The sequence below is a fragment of the Mytilus californianus genome, unplaced genomic scaffold, assembly GCF_021869535.1.
Source record: "Mytilus californianus isolate M0D057914Y unplaced genomic scaffold, xbMytCali1.0.p SCAF_6, whole genome shotgun sequence".
NCBI lineage: Eukaryota > Metazoa > Mollusca > Bivalvia > Mytilida > Mytilidae > Mytilus > Mytilus californianus.
Window position 1 is genome coordinate 42,913,383 of NW_026262712.1, and position 16,020 is coordinate 42,929,402.

General features: G+C 31.3%; 1 protein-coding gene across 4 annotated transcripts in view; it reads left to right on the top strand.

The window, feature by feature from the left end:
* Window positions 1–16,020, top strand: part of LOC127705285 (uncharacterized) — a 32,806-nt gene that overhangs the window by 1,930 nt on the left and 14,856 nt on the right. For all 4 annotated transcript variants that reach the window (XM_052209601.1, XM_052209603.1, XM_052209602.1 and 1 more), the window contains exons 2-9: window positions 2,066–2,125; window positions 2,529–2,816; window positions 8,388–8,654; window positions 9,059–9,209; window positions 9,806–9,957; window positions 10,651–10,944; window positions 11,779–12,057; window positions 12,231–12,365. In XM_052209601.1, the coding sequence (XP_052065561.1) occupies window positions 2,066–2,125; window positions 2,529–2,816; window positions 8,388–8,654; window positions 9,059–9,209; window positions 9,806–9,957; window positions 10,651–10,944; window positions 11,779–12,057; window positions 12,231–12,365 (1,626 nt within the window). The remainder of the gene's footprint in view (window positions 1–2,065; window positions 2,126–2,528; window positions 2,817–8,387; window positions 8,655–9,058; window positions 9,210–9,805; window positions 9,958–10,650; window positions 10,945–11,778; window positions 12,058–12,230; window positions 12,366–16,020) is intronic.

Here is a 16,020-nt window from a genome sequence, read left to right on the forward strand (position 1 = left end):
GGTAACAACAGTCAACAAAATCACGGAAATTGTTTCAACTTATATCAGAAATATATCTATTCATATTATAATTTGGAATACATGATATATAATATATATCAAAACAGGATGACAAAGAAATGAATACAATTGTTCTTCTGATTAGTGGTGAAGTATAAAGTAATACCTCCTGCTCGGGGCAATCTCTTTAAAAAGATCACACCTGGTCCGAGAGTATCAAATTCTTAATAACATTCATTAAAAATTGCAACATCCTATAAAACTTAAATCGCAATGCCTTTTACATTCACTACATAAGAAATACACGAGTTAAGGAAAAAAAGGCTTTCTTTTTACCTGTAAAACACACATGTAATGAGGTAATTAAACCTTATTTAAGTGCTTCTTTTATGCCATGTCTATAATTTTGACAACAGTTTTTAAAATTTAATTGAAATAAATTTTTACTCCAATTTTGGAACACATTTCCTTTTTTAAAAGGTTATCAATGATTGCTTTAGATATTCTATTAATATGATAAATTTAAATTCTTGGTTTTACAAAAACAGAGGTGTAATGTTAAAGTTATTAAGTTGCTTTATATACTATTTTATATATATTTTAATATAAAAAAATGTTCACTGCATTATTAACTAAACTCAACTAAAACCATTAATTTATACAAGGCTTAAGTAAATGGTGAAAATTGTGCAGTGACCATAAGATATATCTGAAACATTCAACAATTTTTGAATAACATTGAAAATACAAGTCACAATTCAGTTTTGAGATTCTTTGTTCAACTTGTTTTATTTTTATTTTAAAGGTGATATATATAAGTATGTAAGTATCGATGAATATGGTGTTGAAGTTATATTATGTTCATTGTGAAAATTTGGCTTCAATGCCATATTGAATACATTTTTAATTTCAAATTGTTGTTAAATTTTCTATCCTGGGGAAATAGTTGTCCAAACAGTTCCTAAATTGATGAAATGCAATAGATAGATACAAAAAAAAATAGGTCAAATTTAGTTAATAATAGTACGAGTATGAATCAGAATAAGTCTAGTATGGTTCATACTAAGTTGAGTATGGTTCATACTAGGTTGAGTATGGTTCACACTAGGTCGAGCATAGTTCACACTAGGTCGAGCATGGTTCAGACGCAAATAAAATGGTAAAGTACTGTTTGAGTAAAGGTAGATAACAAGTTCAGACTGTTAAGTATGGTTCAGACTACAGTCGAGTATAATCAAGTACATTTCAGACCAATTCAGACTGGTCGAGTGAAAATCAGTACAGTCGAGTACAGATATAGACCATTTCAGACTTTTATTGGAATGCAGTGAAATGTGTGACTTTCTTAGACTATTTCTGATACCTTATGTTAAATCCATTGTAGGTGTATATGAATAGATTAATGTTAAAAACATGATGCATTTATTTATGTTCTTACCTGTATTTTGCCTTAATGAGATTTCAGTTACTGTGCGTACTCTAAGATCGGAACTGTTTGTCTAAATTCTTGTTGTTAGTTGATTATTTTGTGCTGTATATCGGTCTGACAAGGTCACCTGATTTTTACAGTTTGTTCTTATGTGTTGCTTTTATATTACTGTCAAAGGTTAGAAGAGATTTTAGCGCCCACAACAATGTTTCACTTCGCTACTTTTTTTTAACTGCATGAGTATATCGTAAGTTTTGTTTTTCTAATATAAATCAGTTGGTTTTCTGTTTTGAATTGTTTAATGTGTTGAAACTATTATAGCTTACGTACGATGTTTTGGTTATTATTTTAACAGACCGTATAGTAACTGATATTTATTCATGTCTACGTCTGTCGGTATTTGGTTGAAAGTTGTCTCATTAGTAATAAAACCACGTCTTCTAATCTTTATACATGTAATATAGATGTCTGATAAGGTTTGAAATGGAAAAAAATTGTGTTTCTTTTTTATTCAGCTGATTTTTATTTAATATAAAACAAAAGAAATATTTCGCTTGAATCATCTTTATAGTAATTTGATGTAACGCATAAAACGAATTTCTTGATACTCCTTGATATTGGGTATATTTGTTTAAGGTATTTTGACTTCACTGCTGATGGTTATAATGCAGACATCGTCTTTTTACACTGATATACGTAAGTAAAACTATCATAGCTAGATGTTGTTAACAGTGATAGTCTTATAACTGATGCGTAATATCCTCTGGAAACGTACAAATATAACATGTATAATAGGCGGTTGTTAACGCCTTTGTTCTTTTATTGATTTGTAAAAAAAAATTAAAAAACATATAAATCTACACTTTAAATAAAAAAAAACTTATGAGACTAAAAACACAGATGATCTGAGGTGCTGTAAACATTTAATTGTATACTTAATTTCCTAGTTGTGTGTGTGTGTGTATTTTAGGTTCTTTATAAGTATACGAAAATGATCATGCTGAACATAAGTAATAACATAGTAATATCATAAGTTGGAATTGAGTCGAGCTTAGTTGTTTTGTATTCACAATTTAGCTTAACATACATATATTTGCAGCTTCAGCATACAATTTAGAAGTTATAAAAGAGGGTCGACGTTTGAAGCTAACATGGTCAAAGCCTGAAATGTCAGAAGATATAAAAGGATACCGAATTTATTGTAAATCTAAATCAACGTGTGAAGAAAAAACATTTCCAGTTGAGGGTGCTGACAACTTATGTTTCTACCTAACAAAAGATATGATAAAGTTTGTACCATGTAACACTTACAGATTTAAGATATCAGCTTGCTTAGATGAATCAAGGGAAAGCAAAAAAAGTAAAGAAGCAAAATTTGAAACAGGAAGTAAGTTTCTAAAGTATATTTCATTTCTATATACATTAAATGTAAAATTAGTTAATCATATAAACAATCGAAGATGCAGATAGTTAGATAATTCACCAAGAAGATTAAAACCAAACAAACCAAATAGAATAGCAGAAACCAATCATAAGGTAAACTGTGGATACATAAAAGGGTCAATGATGTTTACACACACATAAAGGTTGCATTTCCTTTTACTCATGTGAAGAAATAAATGCGTTATGAAACAATTTGTTTAACAACAATACTGTTTCAATATGTTGTAGATCAAGACTTTTGACTGATGGAAAAAATATCAAGTTTTTGTTCTAATGATGTAACAAAATTTTGAGACTATAACAAAAAGAATATACAGTTCTAGTTTTCAATAGCAAATATACAATGAAATATAGCTCAAATGTTAAATAGAAACATTTTATATTGTATTATAGTCACCAAATCAAGTACTATGGCTTGTTTAAATTACTTGATACGATATTAATGATTATTGTTCAATAAAACCGGTTTTGTGCTTTCTTTTTTTTTATGTGTAGGAGAGGTCTTCAATATTTTCGGTTGAGCTTTAATTTAAATCTTTCGCTTCTCTTTAACCCTTTAAGCATATGTGACCAGTCATAAGATTTTCAGGCTTTTTGAGTTAAGCCATTTCAATTGACATTTTATAGTGTGTCTTTATATGCTTTGATGTTACATTATTGTTTCAGATAAGTGTGAAGGTTTCGTTCCATTAAAACGTTTAAATCCACTTCAATTGTTTGCACATGTCCTAAGTCAGGAATCCGATGTTCAGTAGTTTGTTGATGTGGTTCATAAGTGTTTCTCGTTTCTCATTTTTTTACATAAATTATACCGTTGGTTTCCCGTTTGAATGGTTTTACACTAGTCATTTTTAGGGCCCTTTATAGCTTGCAGTTCGGTGTGAGCCAAGGCTCTCTGTTGAAGATCGTACTTTGACCTATCATGGTTTACTTTTATAATTAGTTATCAAAGGTACCAGGCTTATAATTAAATACGCCAGACGCGCGTTTCGTCTAAATAAGACTCATCAGTGACGCTCATATCAAAATAGTTATAAAGCTAAACAAGTACAATTGTGACTTGGATGGGAAGTTGTCTCATTGGCACTCATACCACATCTTTATATATCAATTACAATGTATGTAGGTGTCAGGCCAAAATGAGTAATTTGCATTTCATGAAGTATACATAGATTCAAAACACCCTGAAGAGTTCATTAGCTAGATTTTGCAAAATAACAGACTTATGGCCTGATTTTACTAAAAACATTGTTTTCAATTTTTCACATGTATGATCAAGGATATTGTTTATCTTTAAAACTTAGATTTGTTTTTGTTGTTTTTTTTTTTTGTAGTTTTTTTTGTAGTTTTTTGTAGTTTTCTTTGAAAGAAAAACAAACAAAGATTTTTTTTTTCTATACCAAACGTTCAGTGGTCATAGGAACAACGTACTGGAATATGCATCTAAATGATAACGACTTAAACATTTTTCATTTTCATAAAGAAATGAACAATAATGCTGAGAAATTTAATACAAGGACTTTCCCTTACAACTTTTTGTCCAATGTAATCATTGAGTTTTTCTTCAAAAACTTTTGATTCGTGCTATAAACTGTTTTGGTAATATTTAAGAGAAAAAATATGAACACTTCACTCTGAAATGCCTATAATGATCTAAAGTTGTTTTTGTATCAGACCAGTTTGAGAATTAATTCTAATTTAGATCAATGCAATGAAATTTGAACACGATTCTTAAAGGGAAAATAATTTTGACACTAACGACGGACACCAAGTAATACAACATATGACAAGTATTTTCGTGTTAGTTTTAATAAAAAATAAAATGAATTAAAATATATGAAAAAAATGCAGAAAAATGTTATTACAATTTTTGATAATCAAACATTTCATCGATCTCATTGTAAAGAGAAAAAATATTCCAATGTTGCCTGACGTATAGATAAAGTTGAAAATGGAAATGGTGTATGTTTCAAAGAGACAACAACCCGACCAAAGAGTATAAAACAGCCGAAGGCCGCCAAGGGGTCTTCAGTACAGCGAGAAAATCCCGCATCCGGAGGCGTGTTTGCTTTTCACAATTAAAAACGTCCTCGGTCATTGAATTCAATTGCTCCGTTTTATCTAAGTAACGACTATCCTTAGAAATAGAAAATTTGCGCAACGTTGTCAATAAATCCAAAATATCAGAATGGTTCATATCTGAACCGGGTTGGATCCGGGGGGGAAATTTCTGTTTCTACATCATCGTCGGATTTCATTAACGCGTCTCCAGTAAATTCAATGATTAAGTCCGTTTCCCAGTCACAAAATAAGTGCAAATCAACTATTACTATAACTATAATTGTTGAAAGCTTGAGTTTTATAGCCCCGGTTTAATTCTCAGTTTCAAACAGTATTGAATGTCATAATATGGATGCAGATACCCCATCATATACCAAAATATATCTATCAGCTACGATTCTTCCAGTATGGAAGCGAATTGTTCCCAAAAGATATGTAAATAGATATAAATTTGAGATTACGCATTAAAAGAAATTATCACTGTTTAAAATCGTAATAAGTTATTTTGTAATTCGTTATAAAGGATTAAATTTGTGATTTCAAGAATCTTGAAGAATCAGTGTTCATATGTTTCTTTTCGTAATCGGGTATCATTTTGCGTTATCACAGATTGTTATATTCGTTATAACGACGTTGTTTTGTTTTGTTTTTCACTTATTAAAATAGTGAAAAACAAATTTTACAATCAGCTGTTCTATTTATCTAGTTTGTCAATATGAATTAAAACAGTTATCAGAGATGATGAAATCAGTTCACTAATTATTAAAAACAGGAACATCGATTTAAATCTGCTATTAGGAACAACTAATATATGTAAAAGGTTCTCTTTTTTTTTAATTCAAACATCGTCACAGCTAATTATAGTATTTAAAAACAAATCATATAATTCACTACTTTATTTGTAACCAAAATTTTTTAAAATCAAAAAAGATGTCTGAAAGGTCCCAAATGAGCTTTCGTACTGCCTAATTTTTGTGTCGCATGCACCGTAGCTTTATTGCAAATTGTTATAATAATTTAAATACGTATCTATGTTTTTTTCCTCAGAGAACAATTTAGGTACCCCATGGATGCCTGAAACTTTGCATTGTTTTTTTTTATTAAATGAAATTGTAGCGCAATATTTGCAGTAGTATTAATCGATATGTAATTGTAGCGATATAAGATTAGAAAAGAAAAGTTTAGAAAAACGTTCAAACCAATGTCAAAGGTAGTTCTCAACTTGAAGTGAGTAAATTCCATCTAAAATGTATATTTCCAATTTGGACTTTCAATGGTATGGTGAACAGCATATCCATCACTTTTTATGATCTTATGTCTTTATCTTGCATTGTGAAGTATCGATTGTGTTTCGTTCATTGATTCCCAATCTCCTTCCTTTGCTGTTTTGAACCTATTACTATTCTGCTTTGACAATATCTATGTATTACTTTAAAGAGTTTGTATACTTCATCTCTACCTGTATGACGTCTATAGATGAAACAGTTATGTTACTTTGCATTCCGTTACAAAACAAAACCATCCTTTTCAGGATATGAAATGGTCGTCCACTAAATCAGACGGTTGTAGCATTCCCATTTGACCATTCTGATGAAGATCAATCTTAAAATGTGAATTTGGCTACAATACATTGATAAAGTTTCATTTTCAATAGTCATTGCCGTTCGTGGGCTAAACGATTTGTATTTTTTTTTATCATTGCTGAAAGGTAATGCTAACCTATATTTGCATATATCGACGTTATTTGGTCTCTTATATATGGTAATTGACAATTATACGTCCACTCTTTACTTTGATATATATCAATGTAGGATAATTATGAAAAATGAAAAACACATACACTTTGGATTTGTGTATTTCGTTTTTGCTTACTGATTATTTTTTTTTTTAAAAATTCGAAAATAATAAAAGTGATTTGACGGACATGTGAACATCAACAATTGATAAAGAAATAATGTAAATTCCTCAACTGTTGTGAGTATAAATAAATAGATGTAGTATGAGTGCCAATAATACATTTCCATCCAAGTCACATATACAAGAATTAAACAGTTATATGTGAAAGTACGGTCATGCAGACTTGAATCATACAAAAAAGCAAGCTATAAAGAGCCCCAAAACGACTAGTGTAAAGCTATTCAAACAGAAAAACCACGGTTTTCATTAAAGTGAATACATGGACTGTACGTCTATCGCAAAAAAAAGAACTCACATTCGGATGTATGGTACATATATCTGTATGAAGATTTTGCTGAAATACAAAAATTTCTGAATTTGCAGTATATCTATATATTTATTTTTTTGGGTTTGTTTTTTGCTTTGTTGACATATTCATGATATTCATTTGTTTTCAAAGTGATTAAGATTTAAACACAATGTTGACTCCTGTTCCCACAGTTTTAACATTTTTATCTTTTATACCAATTTGATTTGTTCACACATTGTTGTCAATATTATGGAGTTTTGTGCGATTTTCATACAAGTTAAAGGTTAAGCTAGATATGAAACCAGATTTCTTAACCATTGTCTACATTTAAAAAGGCCTGCAACAAGTCAGGAATATGACAGTTGTTATATATTCGCTTGGTGTGTTTGAGCTTTGATTTTGCCATTTGATTAGAAAATTTCCGTTTTGAGTTTAACTCGGGGTTCGGTATCTTTGTTATTTTGAAAAAAACTGCAAGCAATCCTACTCAATGCAGATCGCAGTTGAAAGCGCCTCCTACGAGTACAGTGCGAAATTCATACTGTGGATTCATTATTATTCGTTGGATACCGATTTTCGTGGGTTTCTTGGGTATAGGTGAACCACGAATTCAAATGTTCAACGAATAGCATATTTTCAGAAAACTTTGTATACAGAGATTGTTTGTGTTCCCAGTAGATGAATACATATTAAAAGAGCCGTGGGGTAGTGGTAAGTGTATCGGACTACTAACACAAAGGTTCCTGGTTCGATCCCCGGTCCGGGTGAAAATGTCAGGGACTAAATATTCGGCTCTCCCTTGACACCATTTGCGAGTATGGTCTTGAGAAAACGATGATAGTCCGTCGGAAGGGGACGATAAATGGTTAACCCGTGTTAAGCAAGCGACATATCTCTTGCAAGTAAGAGACACCCTTGTAGATTTCGAAAAAGAGCAGGCTAATGCCGCTACAAGGCAATACTCGCACCCGCAAAGTGGAAAGGGATTAATATAAGTTACAATAACGTGTTTCCCAATCCACTGTAAATAAATATGTTTAAAACTACAGAGATTGGCAAAATCACGAAATCAATTATCCACGAAAATACATGTTTTCAGCAATCCACGAAAATTGATACCCACGAAAATAAATGAATCCACATTACCTCAGAGTTCAGAGGGAAGTGATCACTGTTGATGCACTCCTTAGAACAATCGGTGACATTTGTTCCAAAGCTGGATTTTTTGTCTTTTATATTTGTTTGCAGTCACATTAAAGCCGCAGGATTTTAAGTCACATGTTGCTAATGGAACTGTTGTATTGGTATGGGCAAGTCCACCTGAAACTGTGTTCCCAGTAGAAGGATACACATTAGAACAAAAAACAGAGGACGATTGTAAAACGCACCACCTCTCATCAGACACGTTAAGTGTTACTGTTCAAGACTTGCAGCATACAGTGTATCATTTTAAAATTTACGCTTCTAGTAACAAAGTGCTAAGCGAGCCTGTGGAACGTATATTTTCAGCAGAACGTAAGTAATCTTTCTAAATCATTAGCATCAATTACATCAGCAATTATTTGCATATTGTGACACATTATACTCCAGGAGCGGCGAGATTCAGATGTGGATATTTGAAAATTCAAAGGATCTGTTACAGTGCATTCAATATAAGTCTCTTTCCTACTGCAATAGTTGTGTCTGATGTGTTACCTGAACATTTGTATATATGTTTGTGTGGTGGTGGTTGGGAGGGAGTTTCATCCTACTACATTATTCTGCATAGTTGAAAGATACAGAAACATATGTTGTGGGTTTTTATTAATATTTACAAATGTTCACTATTGATCTCTAGCCACAAAATGAATAAACATGTATCGTACGGTTTGCATGGTTTGTATTTAATAACAGATGCATGTATGATATTTGAAATTCAGATGCATATATCGTTGAAATGGTTTTAAGCATTACTGAAAGAGAGCATGGAAAAGAAGTAACTGGAAAAGTCGGTAAAATTATCGAGAAAATTTTTAGTGATGGATGCAATAATATACCAGGGAATCAGAGGATCATATATAGCAGAATACGGTTTGTAGTGTATAGTTATTTTTGCTTAATGATGTATTCAATTTAATGCTTGTTCTTTTCTACAGCCTTTCGTTCTCTATACACAGGGCTTTATTTGAACGTTGCTATATAAACAAATATGAAAAAAAATAATGCAGTGTAAATTTTTGATCTGTAACCCTTTTAGGAACTCGCTTGCTTCCATTGCAAATTGACACGTGTAGTTTGTTGTGCTTTTTGTGCATATTTTTTGACTGTATTTAGGGTGTCTAATATAAGCAAAATTACCATATAAAGAAAAATATAAAAATACCTTAATCCATGCCGCATCTCGAACCATAGTATCACCAATAACCTTATTATAAAAGCTAACTTGCAATTTTTATTTTACATTTGTCTAAGTGATATTTGGAATGTAGAATGGCAAAGTTGGAAATGCGGGTAGTTCTTCGTTTGAATATGCGAGTTTTAAATTAGACTTGTGTAGAATTGTGAGGTGTGAACGCTGTGTGGTCGAATAAGAAAATAAAACAAATGTTTAATTAAATTATTAACATATTTCGTGAAATCAATGTAATTCATCAATAACTTGTAGTTTTGCGTTCATTTTCTTTCAGTGATGGCTCTTTGCTTGTGGATCTCACATTTATATCTGAAGGATTCTACGAAGAGCAATATTTTACTAAAATATTAAAAAGTACTTTTAAAAGTATAAGAATCGGAAATAGAAAATTTGTTCTTGAGGACTTCTCATTACAAGGACTTAACAGTAAGTAAAAATATTAAACTTCCAATTAACATTTGTATATGTTTTTAAATCTTTTACTGTATAGACAAAAGTAAAACTCATAACATGTTTTGTCCTATTGTGTTGTGGTAGTCGGTAATTAAATTAAAATGTATACAATGATATATTTTTTCTAAATATTATTGAAAAAAGAGCATGAAACGGTTTTAAAAGGACAAAATGTAAAACTGTCATATGCCCATTCTTTAGACAAATAAACTATATCAATTATTAAAAACAGTAGAATCTTAATAAGAAGATTAGGTAAATGACAATTCAGCTGAGTCCATCTAGCTGTTATACTTTTCAGTGCTTTAACAGAAAAATCAATTGTTAATAATTGGTATCTAGGGGTGCCAGCTAGATAAAAAAAGATGGAATATGAATCACCATTGTCGACAAATCTTTTCTTTAGTCCTTATGAAAGAATTCGAAACAAACGAGCGAGAAAAAGCCAGTTCGATTATATAAGCATTTCATAAAATCATGTTAATTAAAACCCGTACCTTGACGATAATTGCCCATTATAAACCATTTAAAATATATCCTAAATCCACTAAGCAAAGGTTTAATCTTATTTTAGTCTTTTAATTCACTTAATTTTTTTTTTCTAAATATCAATTAAAAGAATCGATTCGGATACAGACTTGTTTTATGGAATATGCCTTTTTGTAGATCCAGCACCACCGCAATCTGTACACGCATCAAATGATGACAACGTTGTTACCGTCTCCTGGAATGAACCTTTGACGACATTGTTTAAAACCGATCACTTTAGCATACACGTTCAGAAGGTGGACAAAAATAAATTGACATTCGAGGAGTCTGACGAAGACGTCCCTTCGAATCAGCTGTCTTACACAATCTCTGATGTTTTACCAAATACTTCACTTAACTTCACGATTTTTACATGTATATGTCACTCAATCAGAAGCTTACCAAGTGAGATAGTTAGGACTTACGTTAAAGGTATGTTATATGAAACTTATTCTGTAGAAATAGCGGGCGTCCTGTGAGCTATTTTCGTTTAATCTTCGAAGTGAAATCCGTATTTTGGCTTTTTTCTGACTGTATTACGTCCTATTCAGTTGTATTGGATATCAGCAACATTTACAAGATTGTATGTATAGTCAACGTATTAAAATCTCGTATTACATAACAATCATTGATGATAACTGAAATTGTATCATTATTTGTTATAAAAAGGACCTACAACTTTGCAAAATGATCAGATTAAACAGAAATATCATGATATGTTGTACACTTGATTATGATTATACTTCAATAGACTTTCAACATGTTCAAGTTGAACTTTATCCAAAAATGAATTTAAAGTTTTGACGAACATGTTTATTATCCCAAGATCACATGAACCAGTGAACTTTTTATGTACAAATGAAAAATACTCTTAGTTAAAAAATCATAATTCAATTTACAAGGATTGCGAGAATGGAAACTGGGAACGTGTCATAGAGACAACAACCCGACCAAAGGGCAATACACAGCCCAAAGCCAACAACAGGTCTGGAACTCAGTGATAAAATCCCGTACACAGAAGTGTGCTTCGGCTAGTTCTTTAACAATAGTGTATACCTGTTCAGCGAATTGGACGCCAAGCTGAACTCCAAAATCGACAAAAGAACCAAGATTTTTTTTTTAAATATTTGTTTAAGCTTTTCTGAAAACATATGTCATCATCTAATTGTAGAAATAAAATTGTATTCTAAAAGAAAAAAAAACATCAATATCATACGTTTTGATCGAATATTGTCAAAACTCTTATGGTCAACGTTGTTTTTTTAGGTCCTACACCACCTGTAAATGTAAAGGCCACGATTAAAGGATCAACCATAGAAATATCCTGGACGAAACCTCTTAGGCCTGTATTGAAATTTGTGGAATATTTTGAAATTAAGATTGTTGAAAATGAAAATATATCATACGATTCAGTAAGAAGTGATTGTTACGAATATGAATTAATTAACTGTAAGCCATTAACGAAATACAGATTTGAAATTTCTACATACACAATGAATGATCATAAAAGCGAACCTAGTGACAGCATAGAAATCCAAACCACAGGTAGGTTTTAATACGGATCTTTATTAAATAAGTTTCGTTTTCGGCTGCTAGAAATATTACGTTAACAATAAAAAAAACATGAATATTTTGTGCTATTCTTTTTAATATACAGGACGTTGTATATGTTGAAAATAAAACATTATAATAGGACTTATTTATTTGTATATATGGAGAATGCATAACAGTTCAAAGCCAAGCACACGAGAAACCAAGTAAAGGCAATGATTATATACCTCCTTCGTCGCAAGGACTGACCACCGATCAGTTTACTACCTCAAAAGAACTGACTAGCGCCCAGGTGCCTGTTTGTAAGTACTCATTAGTCCGATTTATTCATTATTCCAAATCTTAGATCATTTAAATGTACAAGTAATCAATAATAAAAAAAAAAGAATTGTAAGATAACTTTAATGTAAGATTAATATAATGTTGACAAGCTAAAATGTCACTGTTTCTTACAAAATAATGAAAATTTTGATGTGCCAACGAATGTGTTTTACATTGCATGCACACATAGTTAACGAAAAAAGCAGCATTTAAGGACGTTGCAAGATTTATTTTCTTGAGAATATTTTAAATATTGAACTTGTCTGGCCTATACCGCGCTTCTCAAGGGGATGAAAAAAAGTTTTATATGCATATCTATTGATTGTCGATTACTAAAAATGAAATTTAACATTCTGTTGATGGCACATCACCAATTATCATAAACTATAGTGTTGAATTGTTATTATTTTTCTTGTTCTGCTTTTTACCTACGCTCTATATGTATATCGTTTGATATTCCACTGGTTAAAATCACAGGTAATGAAACGAGAATTGTTGGCATCTTAGTTATTTAATCCCTGTTTGAGTAAGGAGCCTAACCACTGCCATGTAAATAAGAAGATGGGCTATGATTGCCAATGAGACAAGAGACCAAATGACACAGAACTTAACAATTATAGGTCACCGCATGACTGTTTGTATTTTATTAACATCAATTTTCTATGAGTATCAACCAACAGCTGGCCACTTGAAATAATATGACTGGTAAAAGTTTGTTTTTTGTACAATCTAGTTGAGTTACAAATAGAAATAAATAAGAAATGTTGATGCTTTTGTAAATTCTTTATTGTTGCAATAGACAAGGCTTTCACTAGCAACCATGACAAATAATAAACTCGAAACTGACATTCTAAATATGGTTGAACTCAGCAGGTTGTAATGCAATCAAGGTTAAATACAAAATATCATTGAAGAATAACATCATATGCTATTAAAAACAAACATTAAGATACTTTGCAATATGTGATATCTTATTTGAGTATGCATGGCGCAAAGTTTAGTCTTAAAGATTATGTTAAATTTAAGTTTGGACCCTCAAAACATTTTTTGCAGAAATGTAGACCATAAATAATGTTAAGCTAACTAACAGCTAACTTTTGTCTATACATCTATGAAAAAAAAAACTTTCGGGCATTATCAGATTATTTAAGAATATGTTGTAAGAAGGTATACCACCCCCTTTTTTTCACAAAAAAAAACATGTATTTACTAACAACATAACAAGCTTTTTGCACATTTATAAGCTATTCTTCAAATATTGGTATGATGTTTCTGATCTTATGGTATAATAATTGTATAAATTTATTACCCTGACATATTACCTTGATGTATTGCTATTTAAATTTACTTTAAGATCTCCTCCAAATTTGTTATTTTTATTGACTATGCTCTTAATCAAATTTCAAGTACATGACCCATTGAAGTTTATTCTCCAATACTACTATTAATAAAATTGAGAATTGAAATGGGGTTTATGTCAAAGAGACAACAACCCGACCAAAGAGCAGACAACAGCCGAGGCAACCAAATGGTTTTCAACGCAGCGAGAAAATCCAGCACACGGAGGTGGTCCGCAGCTTACCTCTAAAAAATGTGTGTACTAGTTCAGTGGAATTGGACGTCACACTTAACTCCAAACCATATAAATGAACTAAAATTGAAAAACATACAAGTCAATAGCTAACAAAAGCCAGAGGCTCCTGACTTGGGACAGGCGCAAAAATGCGGCGGGGTTACACATGTTTTGTGAGATCTGAACCCTCCCCTTATATTTCTAGCCAATGTGTAAAATAAAGAAACACATAGCAATACGCACAGTAAAATAAGTCCGAGTCCGATGTCAGAATTAGGTAATAAAAAAAACTAAGCAAATTACAATGATACATAAATTAACAAAGGACTACTAGCAGTTACTGACATGCCAGCTTCAGACCTCAATTGAACTGATTGAAAGATAATGTTTTCATCATATGAAAATCAAGTACAATCCCTCTCGTTAGGGGTTTAGTATCATACCATCATAAAATATATGAGAAAAACTTAATCTGTATCATGCAACTGGTTTTAGAATAAATGTGTTTATTTCCGATGCAAAGACCTTATGAGTGAATCAAAAGTGTTACCAAAATATGCTTTCTTAATGACCTGACAAAAGTATCGCAATTATATCCTTTCCGAAAAAGTCTGTTTAAAGGTTTGCTTAGCTTATGGGGTGAATGCCGACATTTGTTTGTTATTTGTAAAGAATATTACCATAACATACTAGTATTGGATGCGAAAAGCCTGAACGTATAACACGTCTGCATGTTAATTTATATTTACGAATGATGTCCTTGTACCGATGATAAAATTTAGAAAATATTTTGACTAGTTTGTGATATCAAAAACCCTGGTGTAATATTTTTCAGTAATACAGAGATTTCTTTCGTTGAAATGAAGTACGTTGTTACATGCACGGGCAAATACAACAAGTTGAGATATATAAACACCCTAAGATGATGACAACGTCACCATCTAAAAATGGATAATTAACAAAAGGAAATAAAAAATCATCTCTTTTATCATAAGTTTTGGTATTAAGCTTCCCGTTAAAGATATCAAGTTCCAGGAAAGGGCAGTGTTCATGGTTAGTATTAGCTTTATTTAAAGTCAGTTCGGCAGGATAAATCATTATAGTGTACATACGGAGGTCGTCATTATTGAGAGCTAATATATCATCTAAATATCTAAAAGTGTTATTAAATTTTTGAATCAGATGTTGTTTCAATGGGTCTTTGCTGATTTTAATCATAAATTGTAACTCATAACAATACAGAAACATGTCCACAATAAGTGGTGCACAGTTAGTCCCCATGGGAATTCCATTAACCTTACAATATACGGAATCTCCATAGCGAACAAAATTGTTATGTAGTAAAAAGTCAAGGGCAGTTGTAGTATCAAAGCAGGTACAATTGACATAGTTCTTTTTTTTTTTTTTGCTGTTACTAAAAAATGATATGAAAGAGTTTGAACATATATATCCGCATACCGACTTTTTAAATGCCCAATTTGAACAGCTGTGTATTTTTTTTTTCTTAATAAGATGATGAGGCAAAGTGGTATATAGGGTAGAAAAATCACCAATATAAGAATGCAATTTATCAAGTACTTCCAACGAATTTTTGACACTCCAAAAGTAATTAATTCCACTAAGTGTACAAGTAAGCAGCATAGATAGTTAAGTAGTGAAACAATGGCTTGAAGACGAAATAAATCTATATTTGTAAGGAGTTTTGTGCAGCTTCGGAAGCCAGTATATAGTTGGAACTATTATTGTATTTGGTTCGGCTTGTAAAGATGTAGCTAAAAGTTTATGTTTGTTACAGATGTCATTTTCCGAAAATAAAGTAAGTTGGAATGTTGATGAATTCATGATTTCCATTTGTAGAATCTTAATGTAAAATTTACGTCAAACAATAATGATATTGTTAGCAGCCTTATCAGCCGGGATAAAAACAAATTCCTTGGCGATTTCTTTTAGCTTATGTTTGATACGAGAAACTGGGCTTTTATGGTTGTTGTAAAAGATCTTTAAAATGGTGAAAACGTATATCAACTATGATCATTATTGAATTAAAAAAAAAATAATATCAG